A 21,922-nucleotide genomic window follows, 5' to 3' on the forward strand; every position below is an offset into this window, starting at 1 on the left:
GCACTACTTATAGATGGTGGAGAGTAGTTCCGTAAATTTCTTTGGTCGTTCTTCCTCTGAAGCTGCTACTAGTTCATATAGCAGCAGGGACTGTATGGAGACCTATTTACAATGAACTTGGGACCACTCCATTTGTCACAGAATCATAAAATAGCTACCAGCTGCTAATGACTTATCAACCTGGTCCGGAAAGGAACCAGAGACCTGGAGGGTGAAAGGTTGTAAACTCCATTACAAATCTTCGCTGTCATGTGTCTCCCATCCTCGTGCTTTGTTATTCATGCAAAAAAAAAAAAAAAATCATAGTTTAAAAAACCAGTTCAGCTCTATTGAAATTGAACTACGAGTTTGTCAATTTCTTTTTAAAAATAGAAACAGACTGAGCTTTATCCAGCGTTCAGGCTAAAATCATTTATCGAAATGGAACTACTGATTTAAAAAAAAAACAAAACAAAAAAAAAACAAAACAAAAAAGTCCTGGAGGGACATGATCTTGCAAAGTGCCAAGCACCTTTGTCTTCTGCTGAAGTTGAAGAATCGGGGCACTCAGGGCTTCTCCTGGAGCCTGCCCTTCAAAGAAAAATACGCTAACAATATATGCTTTGTCTTTCCTATCTATTATGTAATCGAGCACGTTATGTCACTAAACACGCTCGCTGCCAAAAAAAAAAAAAAAGAAAAAAAGAATAAAATGCATACAATTTCAGAAGGGCTACCGCCCCCCCCCCCCCCCCCCCAACCCAGAGTTAGGTTAACCAGGCGATCAGAGCATGCTGTTGTGAGCCTGTTAAAGAAAAGCTGTTTGTAGTACTCTTAGTCCTGATGTCACAGGCACAGCAAGGACATCAGAAGGAGGAGTCAGATTACAGTAAGAATGGGCAGTGCAGCATGCAGCCAGAGTAAATGCTAAATCAGACAGGGATTGTATCAGGGATAAGACTGCCTGCAAAGCGCTCATCCTGAGGAGGCACACTGCTCGCTCACGCTTCTTGTGCTGGGAAATTTCCACATAATGTAGAATGAAAAAGCTCTGCTTTACATGTCAGCCCTGTGCGGGAGCTAATGCTGAATACACAGCGGTGGGATCCTGACTGCATGATTAATGAGAAACATAATGTATTTTGGTAAGTGTTAACTGTGATGTAATTCTGCTTCTGCTCACATTATCAATAGGAGCAATTATTATAAATTTCGGATTCAAGAACGTTTCGTGCTGGCATGCACCTAAAACTGACAACTGGGGAATCCTGTCGGCTGTGCAGTTTGAAGGGATTCCATTGTCTGGGAAATTTTCTGTTTGAGTGGGCTACCACGTAGTTTTAGCAGCTTGAAAAATAAGCTAGACGCGATGAACTCATCCTAGGTTTGTTTTAAATGAACTTGTGTTCCATCTGCTGAGAGGGGACGAGAAATGGTTGGGAGGCATGGGAAGTTTTAGCCGAACTTAATGTAATGGACGACCTGCTACTGCACTGTCTGTGGTGGGGAGGCACAGCAAGCCTTAGTATTTCATTCAGCTTTTCGTTTGAAGAATTCAAAGATACAAAGGCGAAACAATGCTTTATTTGCAGCGTGTGTGTGTTTGCCGAGTACTCCGCATTATGCGGGTTGCCAGTGTGGGGTTGGCTTCTAGCACACCACAAAATGCATATTATTTTAAGCCTTTAGAGGTCTCGGAGCTGTTAAATATTTGTGCAGAGTTTAGTTTTGTTGCTTGATGGAAATCTTCCTTAGGTTTACAGCTGAGCTGGCTGCATACCCTCAAAACATGCTGGAGCGTAGAGCCATGTCTAAGCAATGTAGTGCTGCAGTACTGGCTGGGATGTACAGTTGCAATATAATGCTGCAAGTTAGTGCTGCTAAATAGGGAAAAAATAAAATGGAAAATTTGGTGATATGATGGAAAAATACTATTCTTGACTACCTGAAATCTCATCTAGCCTCAGTGTTAATTTATAGCTGCATAATACTTAGAATGAACACAGAGCCGAGAGTTGGAGGATTTCTGGGACATTCAGCAGCTTTCTCAGTTTCATTAAATATTGAATCAGGAGTTCACTCCAAGCATTAAGAGAAGAACTTTTGTAATATTCTGAGTCCTCTCACAAAAGCACTATGCTTTATGACACGGTAAGCATTTTCTTATTTCCATAAAACTAAAAATATTTGCGTGGAGAGGGTTGTCTTTTAACAGTGAAACCCATCAATTATGAAAGCAGATTGATTTTGATGTAAGCTGTCGTAACAGAAAAAATATAAATTGGCTGAGTCGTCACAAATGTTCAGAGTCCCTTTCAAAGATAAATTTGCAGTGTTTTAGCTTTGCTACATTTTCCAGAGACTGAGGAAGAACAGACAAGCATTATGCTTTTAGGTTTGAGTAATTTGGATTAAGTCTCCTCACCATTAAAAATGTGGTGTTAGGTTAATTTTTTGCTCATTTCTTTTGGGATGTTTTTCTGCCTTTAATATCATCACAAGCACGAGAAAAGTTTTCTGGTTTTTTTCGGTCAGTTTTGTAACAATTGCCTGTGTGACTAGGATTAGAAGTTATGGTTTCCTGAAGTTATATGGGTTAGGGTATTATTATAGGTATATGTTAGCTGTGTGGTACCTAATTTTATGTTATTTTTTCTGTCTATAATTTTTCAGAAACGTGTAATGGTGGTCAAACTTACTTTGGTGTTAACTTGTTTAAAAAATACAAGCTGCTGTTTCACGTGCTGAGTTGTTTTCTGGTGCAACGCAAGTTTTTACTTGGAACAAACTGGATTGTGCTTTCTCTGCAGGAAATGTCACTTCTGAGAGCAGAGCTAAAAGTTTCTGTTAAGCAGGTTCTCAGTCTGAAACTTCCTTTAATATTAAGTTTTAAATGGATGTTCTTGTTTCTGTCTTTTGTATAACAAAGCATGAGCTAATGGGGATAATGTTTACCTGTGGTGGTTCTTCAGTGTTTTCCTTCTCTGTCTGTGAGAAGCCAGAAGGTCTGTAATCTCACCTGTCCCTGTTGTAACACTTACTGCACAAAGCAGTATTGCACGGAGCTGGGCGAAGGCATGACTGTGTACATCCCGCACCGACTTCGACTTAAAATTGCTATAGCTATCACATAGGCAATATCAACATTTTACATTTTCTGAGGAAAAAAAGAAATTTCCTTTTAATATTAGTAAAGAATTCTGAGTTGTTTGGTTTGGTTTTTTTCTCTGTGCATGCCACTATTGGGCCACCTAAAGTATAGGAAGGGAAGAACAAGAAATCATTTCTGTATGTTTGTATGCATCGTGCTTGTTTTTCTGGGCCGCCTGGTCTAATTGCAGCTGATGCAAGGTGGCATAATGGAAACACGCGTGTACAGCATTAAGGCTGAAAAAAATACCTAAATAATTAGTATAGAAAGTAAGACCTAACCCTCTGAAAGTATTATTCTTAGAGAGCAAGTATTAATGGATGAAGTGAGTTTCTTAATGATCAGAGAGAAAAGTTGCTAAATTCAGGAATCGTGGTGTTTCTTGCTGTCTTTAAAGCTGTAGCCTCCAAGAAGATTTTGGGCTGAGATATTCTACTAGTCTACTACATTCTACTATGGATAGTCTACTATTTGAGCTAAGCCTTCAAACAATTAAACTTACTGTGACCGTTATAATTGCATGAGCCTTTTTACTTTGCACAAGAATTTTGATGGTGGTTTCAATAACTGCTAATTTTCGCTCACCATGCTGTGCTTTAGAGTTTGTTGTTTGGTCACCGTGGATACTTTTGTTACTTATTGTATTCATTTTGCATTCATCACTTTGACTTGAGAGAAATACAGAGTTGTAGTAATAATAAAAATCCTGCAAAATGATGTAGTGTGTTTATCGAGGAAGCTGAAAGCCAATGAAAAGAATACGTGTCTAAGTGGTTTAATAGGTAGATGTTTTGCACTTAAAACCATACATACCTAACCCAGAGCAGCTTTTGCTTGCATTTATCATGGAGTTAATAATTTAGTGTAAGACAAAAGTATGTTGTGACCACTCTAAGCAGCTCCGAGAGGATGTGGCAGCTCCGTGCGCTGATGTGGCACGCTGATAGCAGGGGACCTCCTCTAGTCCTGCTCAACGCAAAAGCTCTGCTGTGGCTGATGGTCATAGCTGGGTGCTGCCACCTTTACTTTAAAAGGTCCCGCCGGCCCCTGCTGCCTGGGCTGGTCCACCTCGCCAGCACCGCGCCTGCCTGCGCTGGGCAGCCTGGGCAGCTCTTGGGGGCCGGCTTGTCCTGCACGCACCACGGCCACCCCTGGGCTGGGCAGCCAGCCCGCCTGGGTCACCTGGAGAGCTCTCCTCAGGAGGGGGAGAGCTCTGGCTGTGTGCTGTGCACCGGCCCCATGGGCAATGGCCATCCAAGGGGAGGAAACGCCACCGTGATACTGCGGTTATGGGACAGCGAGCGCTGGTCCTGAGGGCTCGTGTATCTCGAGTGGAACTGATGGGGAAACAGATCCTCTGCCCCCACTGCTAAAAATCACTCCCCTGCATGCACCCATACCTTCCCCTTACTGAAGAAGCACACCCAAAAAAAGAAATAAAATTAAAATCTACAAAGATAAAGGGGAGGTGGGATGAAACACACCATGGAACCTTGTGCCTTCCTTTTTTTTTTTTTTTTTTTTTTTTTCTCCCCTCCCCTCCCCCTCTTCCCACGTACCCCCCTGCCCACTGCGAACCTATAACTGTTTTAAGTAACTTCTCTTCTCAATGTTTCCCTTCACATTATACAGGACATCTAATATATTGGAGTGGAAATGTATATCCTATGGGATAAAATAATAGAACTGTAAAGGGGAAAAAACAAACAATTTTTGCCTGCCAATGCCATCACGTCTCTATTTGCATGTTGGCTGTTTCAGTTTTTGGTGGGGTTTTTTTTCAGTCAGCATTGTAGAGTGTAGTAATTCATCTGCATACATACTACTATTCTGAGTATCACTTTTTATTTCTGGAACACTTTCTTGTAGAAGAGATTCATACTGGATGAGTCATGGAAGAAAAAATACCCCCACACACCCCCCAAATCTCACCACCTCTTTAAAGAAAACACACATTGTACAAACCCACCAACCAACCAAAAAAAAAAAAACCAATCCGTTTCAGCAGTTCCAATGAAAATATTTCATTGTCACCCATTTGTATTTAGGAGGTTGTATTTCCTTTTAGGTTAGGTACTGCGGAGGCCTCTCGTAGCATTTCTGTTTGCCTTAATTTAAGGTAGGATGAATCGGTGATGATAAGGCTGTGCTTTTAAAATGTTTTGAGAAACACAAATACTGGATTATTAACTGTGTTTTATCACCAGCCATCTGCAATAAGAACATATAGTTAATATATAATGGATGCTGTATGTGACAGAAGAATTCAGCTGAGGAAGCCAACGTATAGGATCTTGAAATCTGTGGGAGCCTGATGTTTATACTTGAAACATTGCAGCCTCCCGGGCAGTGAAGTTCATATCTTGAAGCACTGAATAATCATTAATGCATGTATAGATAGTAAGAAAAAAATCCTGTTTGAACTTAGAGAAAATGCTCTGTGCTAGACTGTACCCTTTTATAATCTTTTACAGAAACTGCTTGTTTAAAATACTTCTAAGTGTACGCAGTATGTTGTCGTAAATAAAGGGTGATTTCACCATTTCACACACAAAACCCCAAAAATTCATTCCCAGTGTTACCCTTCTTGTGGTTGGCAGAATTACTCCAAAATCAAAAACAGAATTAATGGTTTCTTGCCTCATTAGAGATTAGATCACTGTTGCTTAAGCTGAAGGTCCTTTAACAGAAAGTATGTATGTGTGCACGTGCGCGCGTACACATGAATGTGTGTCTGTACATATTTTAACAGGAATGACTGTAGAATCTAATCCTGCATCCCTTCTTAACAAATTTCTTACTTCTGTTAGGAAATGGGATGTTAAGTAGGTACCAGATTTTTAAAATTTTCATTATGATGTCATGCCTCTGTCCTTTTTCATCTTTTTCTTCTAAAAGTCAATTTATATATATTTTTTATGAAATATTTTAAAATAATGAGAGCCTTTGAGTGCAGAACTGAGTCATATGGCTTCTGTCTGTACCTGTGTGCAAACATCATTCTATGCAATTTAGATGTTGTTTTATAACCTTGTGGCAGTTCTAGAAATTCTCACAATTACAAAAATGTTAATCCGGTAACAGGAATCCTTTCAAAGCTTTTCCTGTCATAGCACCAGAGAAGATGGTGGTCCTTGAAAAGCAAGATATATATTTGGACCTCATAAAGGAACTATTTCAATTTGGTATTAGATCATGAAAAGCTCTTGAAATATAACAGAGGTCACAAGGGCTTCAGTTTTAAAAAGGGATTATTACATGAAGTATACTGCAAAGATTAGTTTTGCAGCTGAAGTTGCATAGATGATTGGTAACATTCACAGAAAATGCAGTAAAAGACATTGGCTAGAAATACCAAAGCCTGAAGTGTTTGAGATTTTTACTTGAATCAAATTGGTGAGGTTTAAAGTGGGAAGAAGCCTTGCTCTGTTGTAAGGCTAAGGCATTGTACGGCAAAGCCACCTTCTGTAGGTCAGCCTCTATTCTCAGTGATTTTTAGCAACACATTTCTGCAAAGTCTACCCAGGGGTGAAAAATCGAATATATGAAGCTGGGTTATTGGTATGCTCATATATTTAGACCTACTTGTCCATTTCATTGACCCTTTCTTCCAGTTCATCAGTCTGATTCTCATGAGCACGTTCCACTCAAACAGTTTTTTCATTTACTTCTTTTTTTGGTACTTCAAGAGTTACTGCAATCATAGGCATGGTATGATGGCTTAAAGAAGTTGGCAAGGGACTAGATCAAATGTGAAATAAGAAAATGCAGCTGTAATTTGAAATTGGAATTGTAAAGGAAGCTTTTATGAAAGTTCCATTAATATACACCCTTGCCTCTTGTTAATGTCTATGATAATATGGTTCTGTCTTCATGCTTAAAATTATATCCATTTCAAACTTCTTTATGTATGAAAAAAAGGTAAGACATCTTGAGTCCTTATCTAGAGTATTTAAACAAAAACACTTGTTCTCTCTATTTTTTTTTTTCTCCCCTCACACCCCCCACACCCACCCCCCCCTTCCTATTTCTGCTTTGGCAAAGGTCACAACTATTTTAAAAAGTTGGGGTTGGATCAATCTATTTCTTTTTTTAATACCTCAGCTAGCTGGCTGAACCGGTTCTTTGGAAATCATGTGAAATTCTTTCATCACTATGGGATCAGGTCCTGGGTCTATTACCCAGCCAACTAATTTACTCTGGTTTATAGTCCCTGCAGATTTCAGAATTTAAAACCATAATGTACCACTTGCTTTTCAAGTAAAGCTTGGAAAGCTCCTGGGGTTTGGTAATGTATAGTATCTTCATCTCTGAAGCAGTTACGGGAGATACAAAAATGAGATTGACCGGGACTGGCTGTCTTCTAACTCTGGGTATGGGGGGTGGAAATTTTAGCATATACCTAGGATCTCAAAGGGCTCTGGTAATTTTTATACTGTTTGTTGTTTCTGCATTTTATTTATTACAATCCAAACTGGCAGCTTCTTCCCCAGTTCTCTTCTTCTGAAAACAAGATAGAGCCTAAAAAGTGGGTTTATGTTAACAGTCTCTGAATATTAAAACTGCTTTCTTAAGAACAAAGGAAAAAAGCTAGGCTTAATTTACTCTTTACTACTTTACAGTGGTTCTCATATTTGTTTACTTTTATGCTGTAATTGAAAAAGCAGATGGACAGTATATTCATTCAAATGAAAGCTATGAAAATTTTCTCAGCTTCTTTTGTTCTCGTTGACCTTGTTTACTCTGTTTACTATGGAGTGTAGTAAGTTATGAAGACGGAGGGAGATAATGGCTGTGTTTTCCAATACTGTTACCCATCATTGTGCTAGGGATCAATATTGAATGCCAAAAAAAAAAAAAAAAGGTCAGAAAACACAGAACCTTGGCAAGATCTGCAATTGTGAATGCACAAGGAATCGGGAGGTGGGGGTGAAGCCAGTCTTGGCACTGCAAGCAATATCAGTGCTCGTCTTGCTAAGCCAAGTCATTTTTCAGTAGTGACCTGAGGGTCTACTGTCCCTATAGTGCAATGTTTAGCAAATCAGGTTTTGTTTCTGGTATTTACCTGTGATTGCAAATCCACTCACCTCGCAAAACCAGCCACGTATCAGGAGCATGTAGTTTGCCAGATATGTGACTATTATATAGCAAACATGCAGCTCCTTTGTTTCTTTATTATTATGGGTAAATTGCGCTGCTTTGAGCAGCAAATTTTTCAACAGTGGAAGTTGCATGAGCTTGTCTGCTTTTAGGTAGCACAGAAAAAAGTAATATCTTTGCTTCAGCCCTTCACGCAGCATCTGTTATTTACGGTAGCTCTTTTTATTTCTTTAAGAAGGAAAACCAAACAGGCATACATAAAACTTCACCTAATCTCCTATTTAACTTTGTAATTCCTGTGTAAAGGGTAAATCCTAACAAGTCAAACAGGCTGTAAAATGTTGTGTATGCATATGTAAAGGTATATTTAAATCCTTTCCCTTTTTGTCTCCCTCTCAGGCAGAGGGCATGGCAGCCACAGGAATATGGGTGCTGTGAAGCCATTGTAGTGCATCATTTCTAGTATCCTTACATGCTTTTAGTGCTCAAGACATGATGTAATCATTTACAAACATTTGTCTTGCCAGTCCTGACCACAGTCTGTCTACCTTGTAAAACTGGTTATTTAGTCCTCCTCTCCACATGCAGTCCTAGGGCAGTTGCACTAACCTCCAAATAACACATTTAGTTTCTGTTGGCTTAAATCTTAATAGCACTGAATACTCAGAAATTGCATTGGTCCACATGGTATGATTTTTCTGTCCCTTTTCTTTCTTTACTAAGAAAGGTTCTGAATTAACTCTTTTTCTTCTCCTTTGGGTAAAAATTTTCAATACATTTGTAGATCCCTGTTGTTGTAGTTGTTGGTTGTTGTTTTTTTTTTTTTTTAAAATCCTTTCCAGTATTTTTATACAACATAAAAAATATCTTCTTACATAGGTATAGCTGACAAACCTACTTAATGGTAATTAGCAGCCCACCGTTTGGATTCCTCTGAGTTCAGTAGCAGCTGGACATCTGACATCTCTTTGGATATGCCGTATAGGAAGTACAGTGCCTTGCAGAAATACCTATATCTATCTATGGTCAGATCCACGTAGACGAGGCAAGTAACCTTCATATTAGATTTAGCTCTACACACTCTTAACAGTGCATGCAATAGATTACCTTCCCGATACATGCAGGTTTTGAAGGTAAAAGGAGTCAGTGGCCTTAAAGAGGGACATCACTACACAAACAGCCCATACAGATATGCTCCTTCGTGTGGGTGAACTTACTGAATGTAATAAACACGGAAAGGCTGAAAACACATTAAAAAAAAAAAATCAAAGCAACATCTGAAGTCTTTTTAACAATGCAGATACAATCGAAATGTGATTGTGGAAAGCCTTAGAGTGTATGAAATGTGTGTAAACTCTGCTGGCAGAGAAAGGCAGGCAGGCAGCAGGTAAAGTGCTGTGCTGGTGCTGCAGCAAAATGGTACTGGCAGCACCACCCTGCACAAGCACCCCAAGATGACTGAACAAAATTCTTCTATTTTGCCCATAGTGACTAACTTGAAAAATTGTCATCACGTGCTATCATCAGGACACAGGGAAGAAAATGTATTTAAAGAGCCTGAAATTAACCTTGTGAAGGCAATGAACGATGATGCCACACATCACTGTGGACACCCAGGCAACTCTACAGGGTTTAGAAAGATAATACAGATGTGTAAAGTGTTAATTTATTTTTATTGCTTATTCTTCTATGCCCTAGTTTTTTTCCTAAGTTGAATATTTCCGAAAGAATCAGTGTAGCGAGGAAAACCAGCACAGAACTCTCTCAGGTAGGCAGTCCTTGATGATACTTAGCATTGAAAGAACATAAACAATTAATACTCCTAAAATATCCCTCCATTTATTCTAACAATGTTCATGTGATTTCTATAAGCTTTTTGTGCATTTCTAGTAGGAAGATTTGTTCATGGGAATATTCACAAAGATAATTGTACAACACTTTATTGTAATTTATTAAAGGAGTTTTTATGTTAAAAGCTATGCCAGCACTTTTTCAGCAATACAAAGCTCACTTTAGATTCATCTAGAGACAGAAATGCTGCCATCTGACCTCAGCGTATAGTCAAATGAATTATGAATATTTTATATCAAATATCTGTTTGAGAGATGCCAGCTGAGCTAATATCTTCCAAATCACAAAGATAATTTAGAATTAACATTATTTCTTCTTATTAGCCCTTTCTAGGAAGCTCACAGTACTAGATGGCTGATGTTGTAAGAGAATGTTTAAAATAATAGATAAATTAATCTTTTAAGAAACCTTTCTGAGGTGCCTGTGATGGGCAGATCTCCAGTTCTGCAGGCTTTTCTATCTATGTACCCAACTTTTCTAGTAAATAATGTAGGGAGCCAATTTTGATAGTATATTGGTTGAGGTGATATTGACGGCTTGTCTGAAAGAAGTTGGGCAGGTTTTGAAGTCTTGATGTAGCGTGTATGTATGGCAATTGCTGGCAGGTACAAAAAAAAGCTATTGCAAGTTCAAGAATCAGCAAAAGTTGAGCTTTCCTTACTGATACTGTTTTTACTGAGTCAGATCTGTTCTTCATAGTGAAGGAGGAAGTTTTCAGAAAGTAATTATTATTTGTAATGAACTGTGGAAAGTGTTGGACTGTATTAATAGATTTGCTTGAACTCAATTTCATGTACTGGACCTAATATAGTGAGAAACTTCCATGACCACCAGTAAAAGTAAGAGCTTCAGCTGTGCTGGAAATATTAAATCAGACCTAGCCTAATTAGGGTAACTGCCAAATAATTTGTAACAATTGTGTTTAATATTTCCAGTAATTTCAAATATTAATTAAATGCTCTTTAAAATCTTAAATTGGTTATCAGCAGTGTAGTCAAACTCTGGCAGCCACTTGAGCAGCAGGTCTGGGGATGGAGGACGCTGGCGTGCCCAGCAGCACAGCCATCAGGTGTTTCGTCCTCACCTGCCGCCAGCCTGGAAGTACAGGAAAAAGAATTTATTCATTGGGGTTGCAGTTCCTGTTCAGACAGTTGTTCCCTGTCTCTTTGGCCAAAGAGGCACCGAATGTGATGGATACATGAACTTTGGGCAGCTGGATAACTTGAATTGCATTTGCCTTGCATGGGGATCCCCGCTTATGGAAAGATGCATCTCCAAGGGTGAACACATGGCTGCAGTCTCCCCATGCTAGAGGAGCTCTGCACATCTGTGGGGGAAGACTTCATCAGTTCCCTTGTCCACCTCAGCTTTGATGGTTTCCATAGAAAGGCTCAGGAATTAACAGACAATGAAAGCTCTGCTGATTTTTTTTGTTTTTCAGGAATGGTTTAAAACTACCAACCATTTTTCCGGAAGGCTAGCAAGCAGCTCTCAGCTGCAACCAAAATACAGTCATTACTGCTCTTCTTACTTTCCATTACCAAGTCATCAATGCTGATAATGAAAATATGAAATTCTTCCGTCAACTGAGCTATTTAGTTCTGTACATCCCTAAGTCCGTATCAATTCCTATTCTTATTTTTAAAAAACCAAAACCAACCCTCAAAAAAAAAACCAACCCAAAACCAAACCCCAAAAAACCCAAACCCAAAACAACAACAACAAAAAAAAAAACCCACCAAAAACCCTTTAAAGCTACCATGACTGTCCTTTTTAGGTTTATATTTGCAAGGAGTTAATCTGTGTGGATAGGACGGAGGCTTGCAAGCTTTCCTGATTATGTAAAAATTGTGTAGACTATCAATTCACAGTAGCCCTATTTAAATTCTGTGCAGTTTCAAGGGGGCAGCCTCTCAAGTGATTTGTTGAACTGGGATGCCTTTTTTGTCTCGTTGAGGCAAGTTATTGGCAATATCGTTAAAGAGATCAGGACAGTTCAATGAATAGTTTAGTAGTTTATGGTGATTATTCTCCAGTAACAGACTCTACACTAGTTAAGCAGAACAGCAGTGGTAAGGAAAAGCTAGTTTGTTCTTTCCTCACCCCAAGCAGAGGAGGCTTAACATTTTTCTTAGAGCATCATCTCATACAGCTCTGTTGAAGTTTATGACCGCAAATCATACCAAGCTATCATTTCTGTGGGTTTGTAGCTCAGCCAGAAAAAGCTGCATGTGGGAGAAGCTCATTTCTAGTCTGCAGGATTTTAACGTTTCCAGTTGTGTGCCTGGAGCTGCTGAACGGACATGTATTAAAATTGTATATGGGTGAGAATTTCTAGTGACAGGGAAACTTTAATTTGTAATTAGAATGTCAGTTTGACTTTTGAATTTGTCATTTTGGAAAGGCCAAATAACATTATACTGTTCTAATAAATAGCAAATTTGAAATTTATAGTGAATTTTAGGAGGAAAGAGATAAAATCTTGTACTAAATCATGTCTAGTAAGAGGTTGTTGCCCATGCAGTTAAAGTAAGAGCAGTAACTCAAGCAAATATTCTCAAGAATAGATTTCCATGGGAAAAATTTTAAAAGGTTTCCAGACCCCTGAGGTGTGTATGTGCATCCGCTACCTTACGTATTTTTCTCAGTGTGCAGTAGCCCTCTAAGAAGTAGCTCATGCCACCTTTTCCTGGCTTTCAATGAGGAGAAAGAATCCTGAAATCATGTGTGGTGGCAAACAACACCAAGAGGCTTTTGAGTAGTAATCTTTTGAATTTTTTTTTTTTTAAAACAAAAAAACCCCCACCAAAAAAACAGGGAAAAAAAAAAAACCAACCAACCAATTAGACTAAAACCAACTTGTTTACATCTGCAGTGGAGGTTGTAGGGAAACAGTAAAGAGTCTTACTGATGCAAGAAAGGTGGGGACCAAGTTCTCAGCTTATGCTTGCAAGGGCAAGTGCCCCCCTCACTTTGAGCGATCGGACACTGAATTATACTGACTTTCTCAGTCACTTTTTGTTGTTCTTGGGTCCCCACCACTCTTGGTAGTCTGAGTCTACCAATATAGTAGCGTGACTAGGCTTGGCCTTAGTAATATTCCACAAAAATGTGTCAAACAGTGCACAGCGAGGCAACCTAAACGTGAACTCGGTTTTGCTTTCTTTTGTTTCCCTGTTGCAATGTTATTCTACATGCAACTTTAAGCACTTTATAACAGTTCTGTTAATACAGTTGATGCTTGACCTTGGACACAGAGATCCATTTTACCACTTTTGGAACTGCAGGTACTCATTTAGCTGAACACCTGAGTCATTTGATGCTTTCTGTGAACTTAAATAGCCGGATAAGTGAGAAATAAAATGTGGAATTTTTTTTCCACATGTAGCAACAGAATCTACATAGCAACACCAAACAGCTGTGTGTGCTCTAGGTCGTCTTAACCCATTTGAAGTATAATTTAGCTGTCTGAAGAGTGTAATAAAGGCATCCTAACGCTCCTCTCTTTATCCAGACAAGATTACCACATATTCTCCCCAAGTCCAAGTGAAGCAGAATAGCCAGAAATACAGGCTTGCAGTCTTTTCTCACATGCTAAGTCAAATCTTTCTGCGGTGCCTAAATGAAGGCAACAGATCTGTGAAGCTGCAGATACCCATGTCAGAGTTAAAAGACCAGAAAGTGTAAGTTCCCAGCCTAATGCAGATACTCGGGCGCAAGAACTGTGCCAGCGCTGGTGGTTTAGGGCTGAAAAAGGGAGTGCAATTCTTAAGTTTTGTCATTGCTTGGCCCACATCCGCCGAAGTTTTCTCAGCGTTTCAGGTTAACACACCCAAAACGCTCTGCTGTGAATAAGGTGATTTATGCTTAGTTGCAGCTCCAGATCTGTAAAACTGGCTTGAGCTGTGGGCTGTGGAATGCAACCCTTATACAGGCAAGCTGTGTTTGGTTTCAGGTTTCTTAGAGGTTTGTATGCAAAATTGCCTCGTTGCTTGAATTGATACCTCTAATCAAACAGACTCAGTGCACTGCAATAGTTGTCCTTTAGTGTTACAGCTCAAGCTAATACCCAGTGTAAATCTCCTGAACTCACTGGAATTATGAAGAGATAGGTCTCTGTTTCTCAACACACTAACTTTCCTGTAAGTTTGTGGGGGTTTTTTTAATGGCATTTCTAGATCCGAGTAGTATGTTCTTGCCTCTGGAATAATCCCATTCTTTTTTTAAAGATGTGACATCAGAAAGAAAAGATGGAAGTCTTAGTGCTTCTTTGGTAATATGTTTAGAATACCTTCATTTTCATCTTGTGTTTACAGTTTCATGATGCGTTTCTCCTATGTGGTGCATTTTGGTGTTTTGTGGGTTTGTTTTGTTTTTAAAGGAGTTAGTGCTAAATTCTGGATTATGCAAACAGATTCTCTCCTGTATATGATGTGGGTGAAGTATTCGGGGTTTCGATTCATCTTTCCAGTTGCTCACCCTTGTTAAAATTTCAGTTCCTTTTTAGTAGAATAGAAGTTCTTTCTGTTTAAAACTCATTGTTAAGGAAAATTTTGAATGTTTAGTCAGATGGAGTCATGCAAACAAGAGATAGACCCTACTTCTGCATGCATGAATTAAAAAATAATTAACTTTTCTGATGTCACTCCACTGATGGGAGGGATTGGAATAGTTAAATATATGCAGAAGTATTTGCAGGATTGAGGTTTGTCTGTGGCTTAGCAAATCCTTGCATTTCTATAGCAATCTGACAATTGGTTGGCTCACTTCACTGGTTTAATATAATTTCATTTTCTTGGAAATGTATTGTAAGATTACCTCTTATGGAAAGCAAAGACGATTGCAGTATGTGAGGCTCTCTCTACTCTTTAGCAGTAGAGTGGGAGGATGGGGGGAGGGATCCAACTTGTCAACACATGGTTCCGTTGAAGGATCTTTGCACTTGCTTTGCCCTCTTAGCTTCTCAGATACTGTAAAGTTCTTCTGATCAGATTAATATACCAAATTTATTAAAAATCAAAGGCGGTAAGGTTTGAAGGGGAGTGAGTTGCTCATCTCATGTAATAAAACCATATTGAGAAATCATTTGAAGTATTTGATATACAATTCAATTAAATAAATGTCTGTTGCTTAAATTGAGGGGATTACTTTTCTATTTTAATGTGAAAAAGTAATAAAATTAGAAACACATAAAATAATGTGATGCAAAGAAGTCATATGGTGATTATAACTTCACATCTCAAAAGCCAAGCAATGCAAAGACTTGCAAGGATCAGAGCAAATGCTTCCTTATATAACATACTCAACAACATCTGGAATTATAATAGCTAGACTTAATGTTATGAAGCTGCATGATTCTGATCCTTCTGATCTATATGAATTACCAGAAAAGTCTGCACAGGATTTTTTCTCCTCTTGGTGCTGTATTCTATTGTGTCATGGTTACAAGGCCTGGGAACAATGCCTTTCAAAAAAAACCAACACATTGGCTTTAGTATCTCTCAAATAACTGTATCACACAGCAGAAAAAAGTTAGTTCTTGTGTTTTGTTTTGTCTTTCTAGCAGAGAGAGGCTTAAAAATGAAACATGTCAACTGAGACTTTTTCTTTTTGCGGTGGAGTGACAGTTTTAGTGTGCTATGCCCAAGGCTTCATTTTTTCGAGCACCTTAGTAATGAGTTAGGCGAAAGATTATCCTCTGAATGGAATGAACTCAAGTAATTGAGGTGGGTCATGTTTAGTTCTAGATATATTTACAATTATTTCAAGAAATACTGAATTTTAGACCATGAATAACTGTGAAGTCAAAACCGGTAAATGTCTAACCAGAATTTGTGATGCACACAAAGTGAAATGTTAATAACTCTGTAAGTAAATATTCTGAGCACAGTGATTGCATGAACAAGAAGGGAGCTCCCTAAAACAGTATTTAGATGTTTTGTATCTCCTATGTTTTGTTCCTGGGGCAGGGACCCTTAACATTTTAAGAATCCTTGATAGAGGATCAGAACATAGCCAGGCTGCCTGAGCAGCAGGCCAGGAAAGGTGCTATTACTTCAGCTCTTATCATAGTCCTTTTTCTTTAGAGGATTTCAGACTGTTCCTGACTTATCTAAAAATGCAGATTAATAGTATTTGTCCTTTCCACCATGTCTTGCCATCCCTAGCCAGCAGTGGAAACTTCAAATCAGTATGCAGACCATTCTTTGCCACTTTTTATAGCACTACGGGTGTGTGTGTGTGTGTGTGTGTGTTTTGGTTTGTTTTTTTTTGTTTTGTTTTTATTCTTCTAGAAATTCTGCTGTATAAAATGGTAACCAAAGATACACGAGAAACTGTCCTGCAGACTTCTGTTTTACAGCTACAAGCTGTGTGGTCAACTTGGGAAACTTTATGACAAAAATCTGTGTCAAAACCTATAAAGATTTTATTTGGGTTTTCGGGTGACGAAAAAAATCTGAATGGGGTGAACAATAACATGTATTTATCATAGAATAATTTTATGTCACAAGATAGTAAAATGCTCTTAAAGAACATCTAGATAGGATGCAGAAAAGCTAAAAAATCATAACCGATTTCATATAGCTTAAAGAAATATGAATATATTGTTGGGTTAGGTTTGTATTTTTTGGCCAGTAGTTTATGCTACCTTACGGAAAACTCTCATGTCTACATGTGTAAATGTAACTGGATTATAATCAATAGAATTACCCACCAACAAGCACAATTTATATTAGCCAGTGGCAGGGATTCCCATTCATTAAATCCGTGGAGGACAAGCCTTTATCTGTTTCTGTGGATGCAGCCTGGAGCATCCAACATGTCATGATTTAGATAAATTGGGCCTGACATGTCTGTGTTTCTGGAAAATAGGACAAAAATTTCTTTTGTCCTTTGTGTCTTGTCTGCAAAAGTAGTGGTGCTTTCCCCCCACCTATATAAAATGACAGGAAATAATTTTCCTTACTTGAAAACCTTTTTTTAAATTATGGGCCTGTTTTGCATAGAGTACAAAAGACGGACCTGCCAGCGTTTTCACAAGTATCAAGAGAAGGACAGTCAACCCACTAACTGCTGCATATTCCAGCTCTCAAAGCATTTGCCTAAATCAGCTCCATCAGGTGTAAGCTTGCCAAAACTGAAGTTTCCATAGCCCTTCTTTATAAATAGCCATTTTGTTAGAACTTCTCCACTGAAAAGGAATGTATTCACTTTCCCAGAAAGACACTAGCCCTGTGCTCAAGGGATTTTTGTGGGCTGCTGGAAACCCAGGCTAAATTCTTTCATGAAGTGAATAAACATTTACACAAATCTAAACTGCTCCAAAAAAGACATTATTGTGCAAGTGTCCCCAGTTAGTCAACAGCCCAACTCCTGGGACATTTCCCTGAGGCGTTGGGGGCTTACAGAGCAGGCTTCAATATGAGCCTTTAACTAAAATACAGAGCTTAACTTCTTTCAATTTTTGAAACATTTATGAGGATTTGCTTCCATAATAAGTAGGTGTGAGAGTGTAGCTTACGTATAGATCTGCAGAGAAGGCAAATTCTGATGGAACTTTGCAACACAGAATAAAGTTCTGTTTGACAGTGTTTTCTCTCCCTTTGCTATTCACAAGCAGTGGCAGCTTGAAGCAAAGCGTAAGCCAAAATGCCACAGAAGAATAGTTACGATTAGTTGTCTGTGACTGTCATTGCAGGGGCATGTGCAACACCAAAGCCTGATTCAAGGGAGATGGGGTTCTTATTTCTTACTGGCATAAAACATGGTTTCAAACTGGTCCTCTATGACGGAGAACAAAGAGGCAGCTTTATAAAAGCGAATCCAAGATAGTCTGTTTTGTCTTGTTATTCTCTGCTGCAGAAGGGTCATGGCTGGGATCTCTTAGTGAGAATGAAGGTAGCCTGCTTGTGCAGTGGAGCATTTAAATGTTCGGAGAGTTAGTCAAACTGTTATTTCAAGCCCTTGTGCCTTTGATATTTGTGCTTCTTTATTTTTTTCTTTTTCTTTTTTTTTTTTTTTTTTTTTTTTGGCAACTCAAAGCGTTACTCAAATGTGAATTTTCATGGAGCCTCACCCAGGACCAGATTTTGATGTCTCTGCCACCAAAGACACTGGAAGGAGCTCATTATACCATAAGACATTTGCAGGATCACCTTTCGTTATCATCTTTGACAGTCTTCCCTGCTCTGATTTGTAGGGAGTTGGATTCAACTCTGGCTCCACAGCATTAGTATGTAGGGACCAGTACTCTTGCAGAACATTATATAAAATATGTTCATGTGACGTTTGTCATAGATGTGAAGAAAATGTTGATTTTCCTGAGTCCTAATAAAACTTCCTTATATATCTTTATCTGTTACATTGCATCATGGTGTGTTTTTTTGCTTACACTGTTTTGAATATACAGACTTACTAGTTTATGGAATATCTGTTTTCTTGACTGTAACTCTGTCTATGCAAGCACAATGCCACAGTTTTTGGAAGGAAATAAAAACATTTATTCGTCAGAATATGATGTGAATTATAACCTAGAAACTGTTTCCCAGCATATCAAATGACACATATTTATCTCTGTTTAAAAATAAAATAAAAAAGAAAAGTCATTTGAATTGTACAAAAGCAGTGTGTGAGTGCAATAAATAGTTTTTGGCAATGATAGTATTTTCTAGATACAATACAGCTATTACTTTTTAAGTATGTTATAACATGTCCTATTTAAACTTTATTAAAACTAAATCTGTGCCTGGATATAGAATTTCCATAAAACATCTGTTTAATTGATTCTGGCCAAGGTTCAAATTTCTCCCATTGATTTCCAACATCCCATTCTTTTATTTCCATTCTTGTTCTGCCTGCTGCCATCTTACTTCCCCTTAGCTTCCCTTTCTTTCCTCTCCACTTTTCTCCCTCCCAAATTTGATGCAAACTCCTTGCCTTTAACATCATCTTGAGGGTTTTATGCCTTATCAGCACCTACTCTCCTTTCGTGGGTGACCCTTTGCTGAACTCAAAACTCCATACTGCAATCCAGAACTGCTAATCATTTGCATCCCTAGTTTTTGTCAGACAAATAAAGAACGGCTGATGTGTTGATTGGTACAGCAAAGCAAAGGTTGTAAGAAAATTGGTGATGATCTGCAAATTTCTGTTGAATTAAGTTACTCATCTCTTCACGCTATATTGGTACTGTACATGCTCTGTTCCGATGTGCTATATTGTAGTCACTGCAGTTAACCTTCACAGGGGCAACGGGGCAAAAAAGCAACATCTGATTTCACATTTCCATAAGACAATGTGATGTAAGCTGACCTCAACTGCTTAATACTGTAGGGGATGATTCTAATCTAATCTTCAAGTATTCAGGTGGTACTTAGAAAAATCTTTTATCTCTTTTTCTCCCCAGAGTGCAATTGGCTTTTTTTTGGTCTCTCTTTTTTTTTGTTTGTTTGTTTTTTCTTTCTTTTTTAATTGCCTGCAGATGAAAATCCTGAGATTAGTCATTGATGGACACAGTGCCTGTGTGCTCTGAGGTGGCATAAAATTCTATTCCAGTAAGGTTCCAACTTAACAGTTAACTAAACATTATCCCTCTCTTCCCCTGTGTCTGTGGGGACAGCAGACTGCCAAGAACCATCTGGTTTTTCTTTGCTTTTCAATACAAAGCATGGGTTGCCTGCTAGTATAACTTCAATTTTTCATCAGCTGCTTTTTCCAGAAAGTCTTAGTCCCAGATAGAGCCTCAGGCTCTTGGGTTTTTTTGCACAAACAACTCCATCTCCTGAGGGCTGAACTAGTTTAGTTTCATTAAAGTATAGTAGAATTTTTATGACAAGTAATGGATTGAGGTTTAGAGACAATCAGGCCACATGATGTAATAGTTTTTTTCTGGCTTTACATCCTGAAAAAGAATAGTATGAAAGATATTCATGTTTGCTTGTTTGGTTTACTTTTCTGTAGGAACGTCAGATACCTTATTTCCCACTCTGAATGAAATGTTTCCCCCATTGGTGGGAAACGTTCCTTAGTCAAATAACTTGAAGTATTTTTGATTTAGGAATACATATAGGAAAAATGATGACATGGTGTATAATTTAACAAGTATCTTTCAAGCCAGCAGAAACTGAATAGTGCTTTATGTCCAGGAGCTGGTTCTTTAAAACTCACTTCTGTCTGCTGTGGCTGTGCTCATTATCCATATTTAAATCCTGTGCTTTTGGTTCCACTCTACTTTTTCAATGTTCAACAAGAAACGATTCCACTTGCTCTTTTGCCTACCTGTGAAAGACTATAAACCTGACAGTTTTAAACATATCTGTGGGGTTTTTGTGAATCAAAAATTCTGGGACTGTAATAGTTTCTGATGGGTTATGTAAGCATTTCCATCTTTATGCATGGGAAAGGAAAATGAAAAATGTGGGTTTATTTCAGCAAGTATGCATTATTATTTTTTTTTAATGTATGTATATACAGGCAGTCCTACGTGCACAAAACATGCGAGGTTAATCCGGGGGGAATCTTGGCCCAGTCCATGCAAGACGGGCATAGATTCACAGAGGTATTACAGTGTCCATTGCAGTGTGCCGCCTGTCCAGCAGCCAAGTGGATCTACATAACCACAGGCATCCTGTCACACTTTTCTCTATGTACCTCTCTCCCTCCTTCCCTTCTCTCTCTGTGGAGCTGGTTTTGGTCCGGGCAGATACTACTCCTTTGGCTCCTATTCTGCCATCTTCTCATAACTCGGTCACTTCCCAAGTCGATCTGCCTGTTACTCAGTAAAACAGCAGAGGTATGACAGCTAGCAGGATAGTGAAGTGATGCTCTGAAAACATGCAATAACTGTTGGCATTATGTTCCACTTACTCTTGCTCTATGCAGTCAAAAATGTGTAAAAACTGTTTCCAGTGAATTATTAATAAAACCTGGTGAAGTTAATCTTTCCCAGTGCTAAACAGAAGAGGCACGACTGCATAGCACTGTCATCGTAGAGTTTACTAGCAAAGTGTGTCCATTTCATATTAGTTGTATATTTGTCTCAGTTGTATGCTTGTTTCATTTAAAGACATCAGAAGTTAATCATTATTTCTTTACCAAGCATGCTTTTGAAAAATGGTGCTTTTAAAATTGCTAATATATTCGTCATAAAAATGAAAAAATCTTTGAAAATCTGTTTGCAATACAGTGTTCTTCTGATTAATAACCCCTGGAAATCTGTGCTCATTATACCATAAACACGACCTTTATAAAAACATCAGAAAAATCCAACGGTAGAATGTGCCAGGTCAAAGACTTTTTAAATGTCAAAAAGTGTAAAGCTTTAAAATTACATTAATTTTTATAATACTTAGCTGATGCTTGTATTTTTGCTTTATTTATTTATTGGGGGGTGGGAAGCGTTGAATCTTTGTGGTTTTTTGAATCTATTGGGAGATGGTGACCCCAGGGGAGCACATTTTGTGATAAGTCCTAATGCCCTTCAGCTGCTTCTTCCCTGATATTCAATGCTTAAATGAATTTAATTTGTAACATTTTTGCTGGGCCTGTAGCTGGTTAGATCTGTTAAGGTCTAGTAGCCCTCCAGTAGAGGCTAGCAACGACCTACTCTCACCCATGAGTTAGGAGACATCCATGATGCACCGGACAATAATGGTGCGGTCTGTCTGGCACTGTCACGGAGTTTCCTTGTCTGCTGAAAGCTGTAGAGAAACACTGTACGTGCCATTTCGGGAAAGTGCACATTTGTAACCCTGTGCCCTTCCTCTAACTTCATGGTTGTAGTGCTCCTCTGAAAATACCCATGCTTCCCACACACCTCAAATGCACCTTAGTCTGAGTCTG

The 21,922-nt window shown here is 38.6% G+C and overlaps 1 protein-coding gene across 2 annotated transcripts in view; it reads left to right on the top strand.

Annotated features, from left to right (window-relative positions):
* Nucleotides 1-21,922, top strand: part of ZNF385D (zinc finger protein 385D) — a 436,840-nt gene that overhangs the window by 269,129 nt on the left and 145,789 nt on the right. The window contains exon 1 of one of the 2 annotated variants that reach the window (XM_027809081.2): nt 799-1,124. The exons of the other annotated variant lie outside the window; for it this stretch is intronic. Within the exon in view, the coding sequence (XP_027664882.1) occupies nt 1,103-1,124 (22 nt within the window). The 5' untranslated portion in view covers nt 799-1,102. Of the gene's footprint in view, nt 1-798; nt 1,125-21,922 lie in introns of those variants that run through there. 2 annotated transcript variants of the gene reach the window in all.

Source organism: Falco cherrug, chromosome 4, assembly GCF_023634085.1.
Source record: "Falco cherrug isolate bFalChe1 chromosome 4, bFalChe1.pri, whole genome shotgun sequence".
NCBI lineage: Eukaryota > Metazoa > Chordata > Aves > Falconiformes > Falconidae > Falco > Falco cherrug.